Source organism: Hydractinia symbiolongicarpus, chromosome 9, assembly GCF_029227915.1.
Source record: "Hydractinia symbiolongicarpus strain clone_291-10 chromosome 9, HSymV2.1, whole genome shotgun sequence".
NCBI classification, from domain to species: domain Eukaryota; kingdom Metazoa; phylum Cnidaria; class Hydrozoa; order Anthoathecata; family Hydractiniidae; genus Hydractinia; species Hydractinia symbiolongicarpus.
Window position 1 is genome coordinate 25,355,607 of NC_079883.1, and position 13,225 is coordinate 25,368,831.

General features: G+C 33.2%; 1 protein-coding gene across 1 annotated transcript; it reads left to right on the forward strand.

The window, feature by feature from the left end:
• The first annotated feature begins 442 nt into the window (after window positions 1–442).
• On the forward strand, window positions 443–1,867 carry LOC130657866 (uncharacterized). Its single transcript, XM_057460859.1, has 2 exons — window positions 443–516; window positions 602–1,867. The coding sequence occupies exons 1-2, from the start codon at window positions 443–445 to the stop codon at window positions 1,440–1,442; spliced, it is 915 nt and encodes a 304-aa protein (XP_057316842.1). The 3' UTR covers window positions 1,443–1,867.
• Window positions 1,868–13,225: the final 11,358 nt, after the last annotated feature.

Sequence of the window (13,225 nt, forward strand, 5' to 3'; positions counted from 1 at the left end):
CAGTCTAAAGTTGTTTATTGAGTTTGGCGTCGTGCTCAAAGGCAAGCCCGATTAACACCATAGTCACACACACAAACGATTGAGACAGCGCCTTAATTCTTAAGACACCTTTCTGAAAATCTCTAACCGCGTTTGTATTACAAAAGCTCAATGAATAACTTAAAGGAAAGCAACAAAATTGCATAGATACAAAAGGATTTGAAGTTGAAAATTTGTTGTTTATTGTTTTTCTTCGCAGCATTATAACAACACAATTATACACTGAGATCATAGGGATAAATTTAGAACATACTATAGTCAGGGAACATCGCCATTAATTCAAAAACAATTTTCAACAACAAAGACAAACAAATTTTTTTTAATTGTGACCAATTGCATTTAAGATATTAACAATGTATCTCTTTTCAATTAAAAGAAGAGTCGAAGATGCCATGTTAACGACATGATAAGATATGGTCGTCAAAAGATTACCATTTTAAAGGTCGTTAAAAATGTTTTTAATTGTAATTGTCTTAAGTACATGCGTGGGGTTGATATGAAAGTAATTAACATAGCAACTCGGTTATAAAAGGCTTGGCAATGTTCACTGCTCAGCATAAAGAGAGAAACATCTAGAGTGTCAACACACATATACAAACATTGAGTATTCAACTTATATTTTAGTTGGGGAAGCTGATCAAAAACGAAACATGTATATTCAAAACGATCCTTTAAGACGTCAAGTTGATTCAGAGCAGGATATAGATGATCTATTTAGCATGTTAATGGATGAACCAAAACAACCAAACGTACCACAAGTAAAGATCAAATATGAAGATGAAAATGACTACAATCAACAAGCTGAAAGAGATTGTCTAATAGATGAGATGTCACCTTTTAGTCACAGCGGGGTTTCTTCTCCAGCCAGTTCTTGTGGTGGTATATCTGCACCTGGAAGCCCTTCAATGATGGTTGAACAGCCACCACCTCCATACAGTCAAAATTATCTTACACCAGAAAGCGCATTGTTTGCCGGTAACCCATCAAGCCCTGGAAGTTACAGCGTCGGAAGTCAAAGTCCTACTTATAGCGCTGGAAGTCAGAGTCCAACCTATAACAATGGTGGTCAGAGCCCTACGTACAGTCTCGGGGGACAAAGCTCGGATAGTTCATATAAGTATGAGCCAAGACCTCTGGGACGAAAAAAACGACGAAATTTGGTTCCTGATGAAAAGAAAACAAACGAATATTGGGAACGAAGAAAGAGAAATAACGTCGCAGCTAGAAGATCAAGAGAGGAGAGAAGAAATAAAGAATTACAAACTTTTCAGCATATGAAAAATTTACAACAAGAAAATATGGCTTTGAAACAAACAGTGAATATGCTGATGAAGAATCAACAAGATTTACAAAACGAAGTTACTGTATTGAAGCAATTGTTGGAACAATCTTTTAAAGTTTAACGCGAATTATACCAAGACATGGATATTTTGATAATATTTCTATGCTTGGGACAATAAAGGAGCAGTTGATTCTCAACTATAAATATTTTTTTCTAATAAAAGTGACATTTTTTTATAACTTTGACTGCTATATATATTTGATAGTTTTTGTAATTTTCGGTTGCATTATTTTTTACCAAATCCATTCTTATTTCCGCCATTTCATAGACAAATTCCCGCCAAAGTATATAGAGTGCGATTTCGTTCAAAATTGCTTAACTAAGTAGACGTATCATATAGATTTTTAATTTGATGAATTTTATTTTAGTTTAAAATTTATATTTACAATTTCCAGCTGTGTTGGAAATAGAAGAAATTTTTCAAACGAATTTTTTGTAATTATGTATATAAAATGTTAAACAAGATTATAAGTTATTCAATTTCAACTTCTCTTTGTTTTTATTTCCAGAAATTTCACTGCTTATTGCGTTGTGTTTAAAGTTCGGACACTTACATTGCTCAAACTGAAAAAAATGTTTTGCAAGAACAAATTGAAACAGTTAAGAACTTTAATTAAAAACACAATTAAAAAATCAAAATAAGGAAAGGCAACAATACAAACGATGATTGAAAACACTTTAGGTATATATTGTAAACTTTTTCTTTCATATTATGTGTAATATTGTATTCAGGGCAGAATTGCAAAGAAAGAGACAGGTATAAATGTATAAACAAGAACACTTAACTTCGCGTGTTTACATCGCCATCTCGGTTACTTGAGTGAGGGTCATGTAAACATACACACGAAACGAAAAAGATCGTGCGGAGTGAATACTACATTATGGCAAAACTTCTGACAAAATTTCTTCAGAATTAATTGTTTAAAAAAGTTTTTTCAAAAATATTACATCAGAAAATATCGTAAGGGAAAGAAGATTGTTTTTATGATAACAATAAGATACGGTCGCTTAAGTTTTTGCTTCGTCACTTCACCTTTCTTATCTTGTGTACTCTTCCGTTTTATTATGAAGCAAAGTGATCAATTTTTTGTTAAACTTTTGTTTCGATAATCTTGCAAGTAACAAAAACAAAGATATGTTACATTTCATGATGGCAGATGAATCTTTTTATTTATTTATCAGAATATTTTTACAGGATATGTACATTTTAGTTTTAAAAAACTGCTATAAATATGTGTCCTGTTAGTTTAAAAAACTTCACTTTTCCGTGACGTTTAAGTTTGTAAGTATATTTTTACTAACACTCAAAACAAGGGGGGGGGATGCGCAAATTTCCAAAAAAAGTAATATTAATATTAAAGCTGTGAAACCATTTACTCGTGTAACGTTATATGAAGAAAAGATAAAATCTAAATCTTGTGTTTTAACAATGACCTTTGATGACTTTAGAAAGTTAGAGATCACGTTAGCCCTTTTGTTTGTAATTTTTTCTCAAAAAAGGTATTAAGATGAAACGTATGATGAAAAATGCTTGAAGTTAAATACACAGCTGAGAATCCGACGTTCATGTCGGATAAACTAAATCGAAAATTGACGGATGCTAAGGATGTGATGTCAAGACACGTCTTGTAAATTACTTAGGTTGGTGCCGTAAATTATTTGCACTTATTAAATGTTTGACCATATTATTGTCGTCATTCGTGTACGACACATGTTTATTATTCACGTCGTCAACGAATGACGTATGGAAGTTGAACACCCGTAATTATGTCGACGCAGTTAGCATTTTGTTATAAATAAATTCACATTAAAACCACAAAACTGTTTTAATGTCCAAGCTATTCAATGCATCATTTGGCTCTGAAAGAAAAAACAATCCAAGCTATGTCAGCATGCTGTGAGCCAGTTTCTTTCTAGTTTCGAATATCAAAGATGAAAGTATTTTAAGTATGAGAATTATTTTTACTTTATCGTTTCCTGTAAGGTAGCTGATTAACGAATTTTAAGTTGACGTCAGCAAGTTGTTTTAAGTAAACGCTGCAACGCTTGTTTAAAGTTTTTCCCGTTCCTCAGAAATTGCTCTAAACTCATTTGGTGTGTACACACCTCCAATTGATGTAATATACTTTCTACGCTCTACGCACATGCGGTTAATTTTTGCTGACGGCTAATAGACTGATGAAAATGTTTCTATTAAAAGATATCGTAAAATAGTGAAAAAATGATTTGCGAACAAATTTTTATCTAACTTTTGGTGATAATAGCTTTTCTCGAGCCATATATGCTTTTATTTTCTACCCTATTTTTCTTCTTTTTTTTCTTAGTGATTTTCTCCCAAGATACTACGGCACAATACAGTTATACTTATTTTGCCAATAAAACAAACAAGAAAACCATTTAACTTCCTCAAGTCCGGGTCTTTTCGTTTTACCGCTTTGGCAAGTCTTATCCGGTAAAAAAACTAAATTCAAAATTGTAAATGTTGGTGTTCTCAAAGATTTTATTGATTAAGATATTACGAGTTCGTAAATGATCCAGCTTACGATCCTTATTATAAAAAAGACGCATTATGTCACACAACTCTACAACAAGAATCTTTTCGCAGACATCAAATAGAACGATGGTAAATTTACAATGTTTTCCTTTACAGGAAAAGGGAAGTATTCTTTCCTTAACTATTGCTTTATTTTTAAAGCTTTTTCTGGATAACCTCATAAGTTCTACTCATCTTATACTAATGAAGGGCCTGCAAAAATTCAAGTCGTACATGCAGAAGACATATTGGTCTAAGCATCAACATCATGCACCTTCTTATTCTAAAGTTGTTAACGAATCAAAAGGGGTCCACAACTGTTGTTATAACTGTTGCTACCTCTTGGCTAGCACCACAACCAACAGACTACCACTGGCTTAAATTAGTAACCTTGCAGCAGCAGGATCATCTTAAGGTATTTAGCCATGAATGTATCAGAACAGATCACGATTAAATATTCTATTTATAATGGCGTTATTATGATGTTTTGTTTACATTTTTGATTAAACAAATGAGCTATTTTATTTGCATGTCTTCTTTGGTAACGACAGGGCTATATAATTAATTTGAAGCCCAACTTTGTGTTTTAAATCTGGGACTAAGCTTGGAAGTCACTAAAAATGTGCATAATTCGACCAGTAAGTTCTCGTGTTGACTATTGACAGACTCACATGTCTTTCCAAGTCAAACAGGTAAGTAGCTTACTGTTTTTTTTTGTATGTGTGCATGCATGCGCAGATAACAGAGTCAAATTAAAAACTCAATAATCGAATTATGAAATGTTGGACTTGACATGTATTTAATGATAAAAAGACAAACAAAGACTTAACCGGCGAATATTTAAAAAAGTCTAAATCTGACCTTGAAATTCGAATTTTAGCACCAAAATTAACTAACTTATGGCAAGTCAAATGATTTTTTTGACAACCGCACCCTTTTTTAATATCCTTGTCCCCAGGACCTTTGGCCTGGAGGTTATCACAGGTGGTCTACAAAAAGGTATAATACCCTGGGAACTAGGTTGCATTTTCAAAGCTTAGGATTGTAGACAAAATTCTGATTTTTTTTATTTTACATAAGCTATACTCTATCTCGAACTTGCAAGGGACGAAAACATTTGTTCGAGATAGAAAAAAGCCTCATAAAAATTAAATTTTTTGTTAAGGAAAAAGGGGTATCAAAGGTACTTTAGGCTCCAAGTTCAAGCTCAAAAGAATTTTTTTTCCTATATTTTTGAAATATTATAGAATAGATAAAATTAAACATCTGTGATGGTTTGGGTGCATTTAAATTTTCATTTTTGAAACTTTTATGTTCTATTTGCTGTGTAACCTCATACACAAAAAATTCGAGATAGAGAAAGAAAAAGGGTCCAGAATTTTGTTCGAGATAAAGAAAGATACAGAAGCTCGAGATAAAGAGTCTTCTCTTTATCTCGAACATCTGTACCACTGTAAATATCTTAGAGCGTACACAAATGTCCAAGGAACCGAGATAAAGAGAGGTTCGAGATAGAGAGAGGTTCGAGATAGAGAGAGCCCACTGTATTAATAATTTATTTATCCAATTTATTATTTCTACTTTTTCTGTTTCTTCCAGATCTTACCCAAAACCAAAAGTCTGGACCATTAGAAATCTGGACTAAAATGAAAATTGTGTTACCTTATGGGAAGAAATTTTGCAGAGATTTAATTTCGCGAATCGAAAAAAAGTAATTTTGGAATTTTAATTATAATCAAGTGGGTAAAAGGGGTAATTTTCTTCCCGCAAAAAAAATCTTCCTTCAGAGTACATCATTATCTAAAAAAAATAACAAAAACAACATGGCTATTAAGTCCAGAGTTAACGAAAAACCTTAAGATATTAAAGACGCTTCCCTAGTCAAAACAAAACAATTATTTCCGATATATCACACCCGTGGAAACCCGTGGAAAAATCCACGGGGTCGTCCGTTCTTTATATATCGCATTTCGTGTTTCTGCCATGGGGCACGGCTTTCGCGGACACACAGACAGACAGACAGACAGACAGACGACGGCTACTTTTAAAGAGACTAGTTGTTACTCCTCGAAGAAAAATTTCAGGTTCACGCAATGGTGCGACACCATACTCTGGTCCTTAGATTATCATCCATCGTACAAATCCGGAGTATCGATATTTTATTCAAGCGAATTAGCAACTATTTCGAATGCACAGACGATGAGTATCATTAATTTAGAGACTAGTCGTTATTCCGTGGATAAATCTTTAGGAATTCGTTCACCAAAAAAGCTCACAGAAATTCACCTAAGTGGGGAATTCGGATGTGGAAACAAGTATCGTATTATATTTGTGATTTTGTTGGTCCTTGCACAAGCAGACAGACAAATACGGCTATTAATAGGGGAGATAACTCCCGTATAAAGCAGCAAACATTGAAATATTTATGACTTACGTTGGCAGGCTGCAAAATTGGATAAACTTTTGACAGGACACTTATACGTAAGAATAAGGTAAAAAAATTCCGAGTTTTGAAGTTGGGTTTGTCGTCCTATCATGCTGAGTCATAATCGCCTGGTATACGCATAACTCATTTCTATATTAATAATAAAGTATTTTGGTTGTATGTTTAAAAAAGTGTTCAATATTTTCACAGGGCTTTAGAAGAAAAATGCTCTGACGAAGGTCAATATTTTTCGAGAAAACACGAAATAAAAAGCCAAGTATATAGATTGTTACATAGGTTATAAAGTAAACTCTAAATCAACAGATTATGATAAAAAGTCAACTCCTTAAAGTTAACCTCGGAGGAAAACACGAATTAGAAATCTCTCTAGTACTTGAAAGTTCTTAAAGTGTCCCCTGACAAAATGTTTGTCACTTAAACAAAATTTAATCCCTTTTTAGAACTAAATTTAAAACAATGTGCTTTTTTGCCGACCAATATGCAATATATAAGTTTTCATTTAAGTCTACCAGTAAAGAATAAAACTGCCCTATAGTGGACATGTTTTATAGTGAAGCCCTCTCTGTATAAAGGACATGTTTTTTAAGAACAGATGATTTTACAGTTAAACATTCATAACAAAATCTTCAACTGTTATGTAAGGACGCTAGTATATTTTACTAAAGGACGTCATGGGAGGGAAAGGGCGAGGCCAAGTAACGCCGTTACGCTACACTGGTAAAAAAAATCACATAACAAATTTTCAGTTAAAATTACTCCCAAGAACTGATCTCTCTAGAACGCACACGCCTAGGATATATTTTTATTTTTTTTAAATATTTTCGTTTAAATTTTCTTCTTTCTTTATTAATTCGTTTTTTAGTTTAGCACATAAGAATAAAAAGTTACAAAGATTTATTGAATCTGTTTCACTTATTTTGTTTTAAAACCAGCCCATTTACTTTGTGGTTGATTTCAGCATGTCTTAACACCCTAGAAGCATGATTTCTTGAACGATGTAAACTAGCTTAGAAAGAATCTTTGCGTAGCAGACATCTCATTATAGTTGACAGTTCTTTAAAGTTCTAATACAATCCGCTATAAAGAGCTTTCGTTGAATGCATGAAAAGAAATTTAAATTCTTCTATAACAATTTAAAGTTTATTATTTTAATTTGCAATCAAATATTTCTGCTCTCCCAGTTATGGAAAAATACTGTCTTTTTTAGTGCTAAAAATTGCATTTCAAACCAAACCAATTTGACCACATCACTTCTGTAACAGGGTTGTGCTATGCGCATACGCGATCATATACACTATTTGAAGGGCCATGAAATAATTTAAATTTTAACCTTCGGAAGAAAATAATTTATTGTGACATCAAATTACGAGAAACGGGAAAATAGTATCGCCAGCAGGCATTTTTCTACATATGTTGGAAATAGTGTTGGAAAGTATGTTTTTTGTTTCGCACTTGTTGCCACCATAGCTTCAACGTTTTTCTTGATTCTGAACCTAATTTTCAAGAACGCCATATTGGCCGTATTTACCGTGGAATTTCGCAGATGACACGTCTACGGTATATTTCGCGTTAGAATAGTGAATTAAATTTCACATCTATCAGTTCTTAGGTTCACCAACGTTGAGTAAGCCGGCAGTCAGATATACAAAAACAATGGAAATTATCTTCATCTTAATTTAGGGCTTACAAAACTTTTGGCCGACAAAAAAGTATTGGCGTGGAAAGCTGATGTTAGTCTAGTTATGAGCACGGATAGTAAAAGTAGTGCTTCTGCTTTGCTTGAATGTGCCTAAGATTATTTTAGCACCTCTGCAAAACTTTTAACCATGTGCCAACGAATAAAAGAATTAGTTTGGGGATTGGCACATCGGCTAAATAAAATCATCCCATCATAGATAAATATGGAATATTAGGTATCTTTCAAAGTGCCGCACAGTTCATTAAAAACTTAATATTAGGCTCCTTTGGCATTTTGTTTTTGTTGTTTTAAAGCCTTCAATGTATGAGAAACGGAAATGAGATGTGCCTTGAAGTAATAAAAAAATGTTAATTTTTGTCATATTTTACAATTAAGATAAATTGGACCAGGTTGTGGCAAAATGATAGTGTTGTATGATATGTTTCTGTTGTGGACAGTTTAGATTCCCCTTTAAATGCTTTTCTTTTTTAAAAATGATAGAGTGTAATTATTGCCAATCGTGGAGAAAAAAACCTAACTTAATGTTGTTAGGGAACTTGATAATTTGAAAGTTTCCTGTGGTTAGTTTGAATTGAAAGCCGCATACCGCTCGATGAATTATGACTCTACAAATGTACATTCGTGTTAATTAAAAAATATGTTTTACCTTCGCCTCTTGCGTTTTTCTATTCCTCCTTGTTATTTGGAAAACAACGCCCCTTAACGCCATTAACTAATAAACTACTTTATAAAAAACTTTATGCTAGACCACCCAAAGGTTAACAAACTTTTAGAACCAGAATAAAAAAAATTGACAACTTTGACATAGAAATATTTGCAAAAAAAATGATAATCCGACTGGTAATCCAAACAATTATGTACAATAACATCAATCTCACCGTTTCGGTTATAAAAAAGAGATAACAAGCGCTCGGAACGAGGATTCAATAAAACAAAACAACAAAAGCTAGTTTTTATCCAGTACTTCAAATACGTGCCTGATTAGACAGACGTGCTTCATAAATCCATTAAGAATGGTTGCTTTAATATATCATGATTATTTTGTCGAAACCGGATTTCGCTGATAGAATTTTCATTTTGTGTTCACCCAGATAATGCTTCATTCCCACAGTGCTTTGAAACGCCCTTCTTTTAGTTGGAAATTTGTGATTTCTAGAATCTGATTGGTTGGTAAACATTTTTTGCGGACAGAAACGAAAATATTTTTTTAAAACAAAAAAAAATTAGTAGAACAGTAAATCAATTTAACCCTTTCAGTCCGGGCCACAGGACGGGTGGTCTATCATTTGTGAAAAGCTTTATGTCCAAATCTAGTGACTTTCGAATACTGTAGATCCGTTTTTCTAAAAGTGGACTAGATCACACGGTTTCAGGGCAGCCCTACCCAAATGCAAAGGGACGCATGCATGACTTTCCGGACCGAAAGGGTTAAAGTATTACTCGTTTTCATTGTGGCTTGTTTTGTTCTTGAATGGTAACTTTAGTGACTAACTTCAGTGGATTCAACTATCTTAGCATGTTGGATTAACATTAACACTATTAATTTTAATCTAACTATACAGTAAATAAACTTTCGGGTATTTTTTAAGCATCTGTTACAGTGGAACCTCTAACACATCTCACTACAACGACCACCTTGCACAAACAACAACCACTTCGATTATAAACAACGACCACCTTTCCCAACTTATTTCTCCGAGAACGATCATGAGTACTATTTTATACAAAACTTCGTGTAGTTGGAACGCACGAAACATAGACGACATTGTAAAATTATTTTTCGGGATTTTCAGACCACTACTGTACGCGTAAGAGTTAGTCTCTTTCCGGTTATTTATTCAATGAAAATGATGCAATATAAATCTGCATTACTAGCCAAAATAATATGTTGGGAAACATTGTAATCAATTTTAGATGTTTTAAATGATCTGTGCTCCAAAGGGAAAACATGTTGTGAGTGTTTAAAATGTTCAAAGGGGTTACCTTTAGTAACCAACTAGTTGTATTTAGTATCCAGTGTTGGCCCCTACTAGAAATTCCATTATTATTTTTCATAAGGGGCATTTGTATACTAGGATAATAGGAACGATATAGAAAAATGATCATACTGCAATTTGATTGTCAATTCTGTTTTAATTATTCCGAAACTAAATTGACAGCTAAAATTTTGAGAAAAAGAATATTTCTTAATTATACCTAAGTTCTCAGAAATGCAGTTTTATTCACTTTCTGCGATTTCTTATAGCTTATGTATTTCTATCGATTTCATTACGAAAGCAAAAAACATTAGGTCTAAAAAGCCGAGTATGTATATTTTTTTTTCATCCAGTTTCATCAATGGATAAAAAGGTCAAGATATCAGATGTTTTTTTTGCCATGCTCCATTGAACTTTAACAGATATAGAGTTTCTTGAAATGTTGTTTAAATAATTGTCTTTACTTGGATGTAAACAAAGAAGAAGTAATCAAACTTAATAGAAATGCTTCCTGAAATTATGACTATTTCCTACAAGTATCCGATCACAATCATACTAAATTGTTCCTCACCGAGCTTTATTGTATCCGTCATCAAATAATACCAACTCATTTCCTTGACTTTGTATGCACGATTGAGTCATCCGCGGACATGTCAATAAAAATATCAATAGAAGTGAATACAGGACCTTCATTGAAGGACCAATCCATGTAATATAATGACCTATCATATACCATGCAGGCAAGTGAATAACATTTAGAATGAAACTTCAGGTCTAATGTTAAGAAAAGGAATATGTACAAAAACGTTTAATTTTAGGTGGCTTAAGTTCCTTATCTTTCAAATCTAACACTTCTAATTGATTCGGTGTACCACACTAATGATTCATTTCAGCTGCTCGTTAGGTGTACTATATATAGAGCATTTTTCCCGCCAAACCCACTCGAAAACAAGGTGGGAGGCCATTATGGTGATTATTAACTCTAAAGGATAAAGTACGGAACATCTAATTTCAATAAATCAAATGAGTTATTTTTGAATTGGCAAGGTCAAGTTGTGAAGATTTTTGTTTTCGATTTGATATTCCTGTAATAGTTTTAGCATTTCCTCCAACCATTTGATTAAGTATAATCGGGAAAAATAGATCTCAACTTTATACGTCTTTAGGCACATCAACACGTCCTGTGGTTTTTAATGGAAATCCAAAAATAACAAAAAAATAGAGCTTTGGTAGTATTTACCATTCTCATCCCCAGAGCTCTTTGAGATAAACTATCACAAAGAGCTCTGGGGACGAGAATGAGTATTTAATTTACTAGTATTTTCCCAACACGGGATTAGTGTTTTCTAGGAAAATGGAAATACCAAATGGATGATTTTACTTTTTTAAAGCATAATTGTATTATTTCAAGGTTTAAAAAGAAAGAATGATGGGGAGAAAGGAAAGCATAAAAACAAATAGTTTATCACTAACCTTTTCGTGCAAAAAAAAAACGCAATTTTTATAACTTTTAAAATTCTAACATGAATTCGAACTTGCTCTCATTACTATGCGGCGGAAATATTGGAGACCGTAGGTGCAATACAAACGCGATTGAAATATACAGCAATCTCGCGTGTGGAATTATTAGAAAAACCACATTTTTTTTGCAACCAATACCAAGCTGGTGTACTAAAGATGCAGAAGTTTTATACTAATAATAATGCCGTATTTAACTGTTGTAGAATCGCATTCCGACGAATTCCCGACAAAATTGTACCCTTTAAGAAGAATTCATTACTTATAATTGCCGACTCTCTGTCACATTAAAGTTCTTTGTGCACGACAGGAATCTACAAATTTCTATAATGTTGGCACGGTATTAAGAAATTAAACCCATCCATGCGCTACATTATAATTCGCGTACTATACTGTGTGTTAAACGCAAAAAAAGAAAAACTCGCGCTAATTCTTTTCTTGATATTTTCACTGTTAGAAAATTTTCCGACCCCTCAGTCTCGTTCCCAGACCTTCTTAACACGTTCTGATAAATGTGCTGGTCATAGCAACATATTAGATAGCGAGAAAGAAGTTCTGGGACGAGACTGCGACTCTGACTTTTAATAACGAGAAATTTTCTCCTGCTCTGGTCCCCAGGGCTTTTTTCTCTTTTTGATATTGGTATGGCGTTCAATATTTCTTTCTGAAGCCATCACAATTTTAAAAAGTAAAAAAAGAGCCCTGGGGACGAGATTGACTCTAACATTTGCTCTTTATACAACTATAAAGATCGCTTTGACATTTAAGAAATATATAGCCAGATATCGTCTGAAGCAACCGCCCTTAAAAATCATTTAATAAATAGTTCAAAATGTTGACAGAACTTGTGGTATAGTGGACTCGTTTTTGCGACGAGTAAGGTTAATGGGCTTACTGTTGTGTTTTAAACGTAAAATACACAAAAGTGATGCGATTAAAAATCTCAACTCCTTTTTGGAAGAGTTGTTTCAATCAAATAATTATTTAATTGGGTATTAGGTAGAAAAGTGATGTCAATTCATACATATTTGGATAAATTCGGGCAAAATTTTGTCACCAATTTGATTTAGGTACTTTTTTACAATTATAAGGAATTTTTTAGTAACTTAGTATCGAGAGCGTGTAGGGGCTGCTTACACACGCAAATACATCATCACCGTTAGACTGCAAAAAAAAAAAAATCGTAAACAAGTTGCATCAATTCATACGATCCGTGATAAAATCACGCTAATAAGAATATTTTTCCAGTCATGTCCTGTGGTAATTGAATACTTCCTTGACAAAAAAATAATCAGATAAAAGAAACGTCTCTTTTGTATGAATTAAGGCACATTTAACAAGTTCCTTCCTTCAGTGTCATACTATGAAAATTGTACAAACAATAATGACGAAGCTATCCAAATGGACTTTTATTTGTTTTGTTAGGTTGTTGATATTCTGTCGCATTCTTTACCACTTTCATAGCACTGTTTTCTCTCTCACTGACCTGTCAGTAAGCTTAGCGCCGGTAAAAGACAATAAACGATGGGACCTATTTGTGTATATAATTTAATGTAGATAGACCTTTCATAACTGATGCAACAGAACTTTTCGTGCTTTCAATTTTTTATCAAGCTTTGTCTAAAATGAAACCGTGCAGCACGTGGTACAGTATTCGCAATTGGAATTTTGA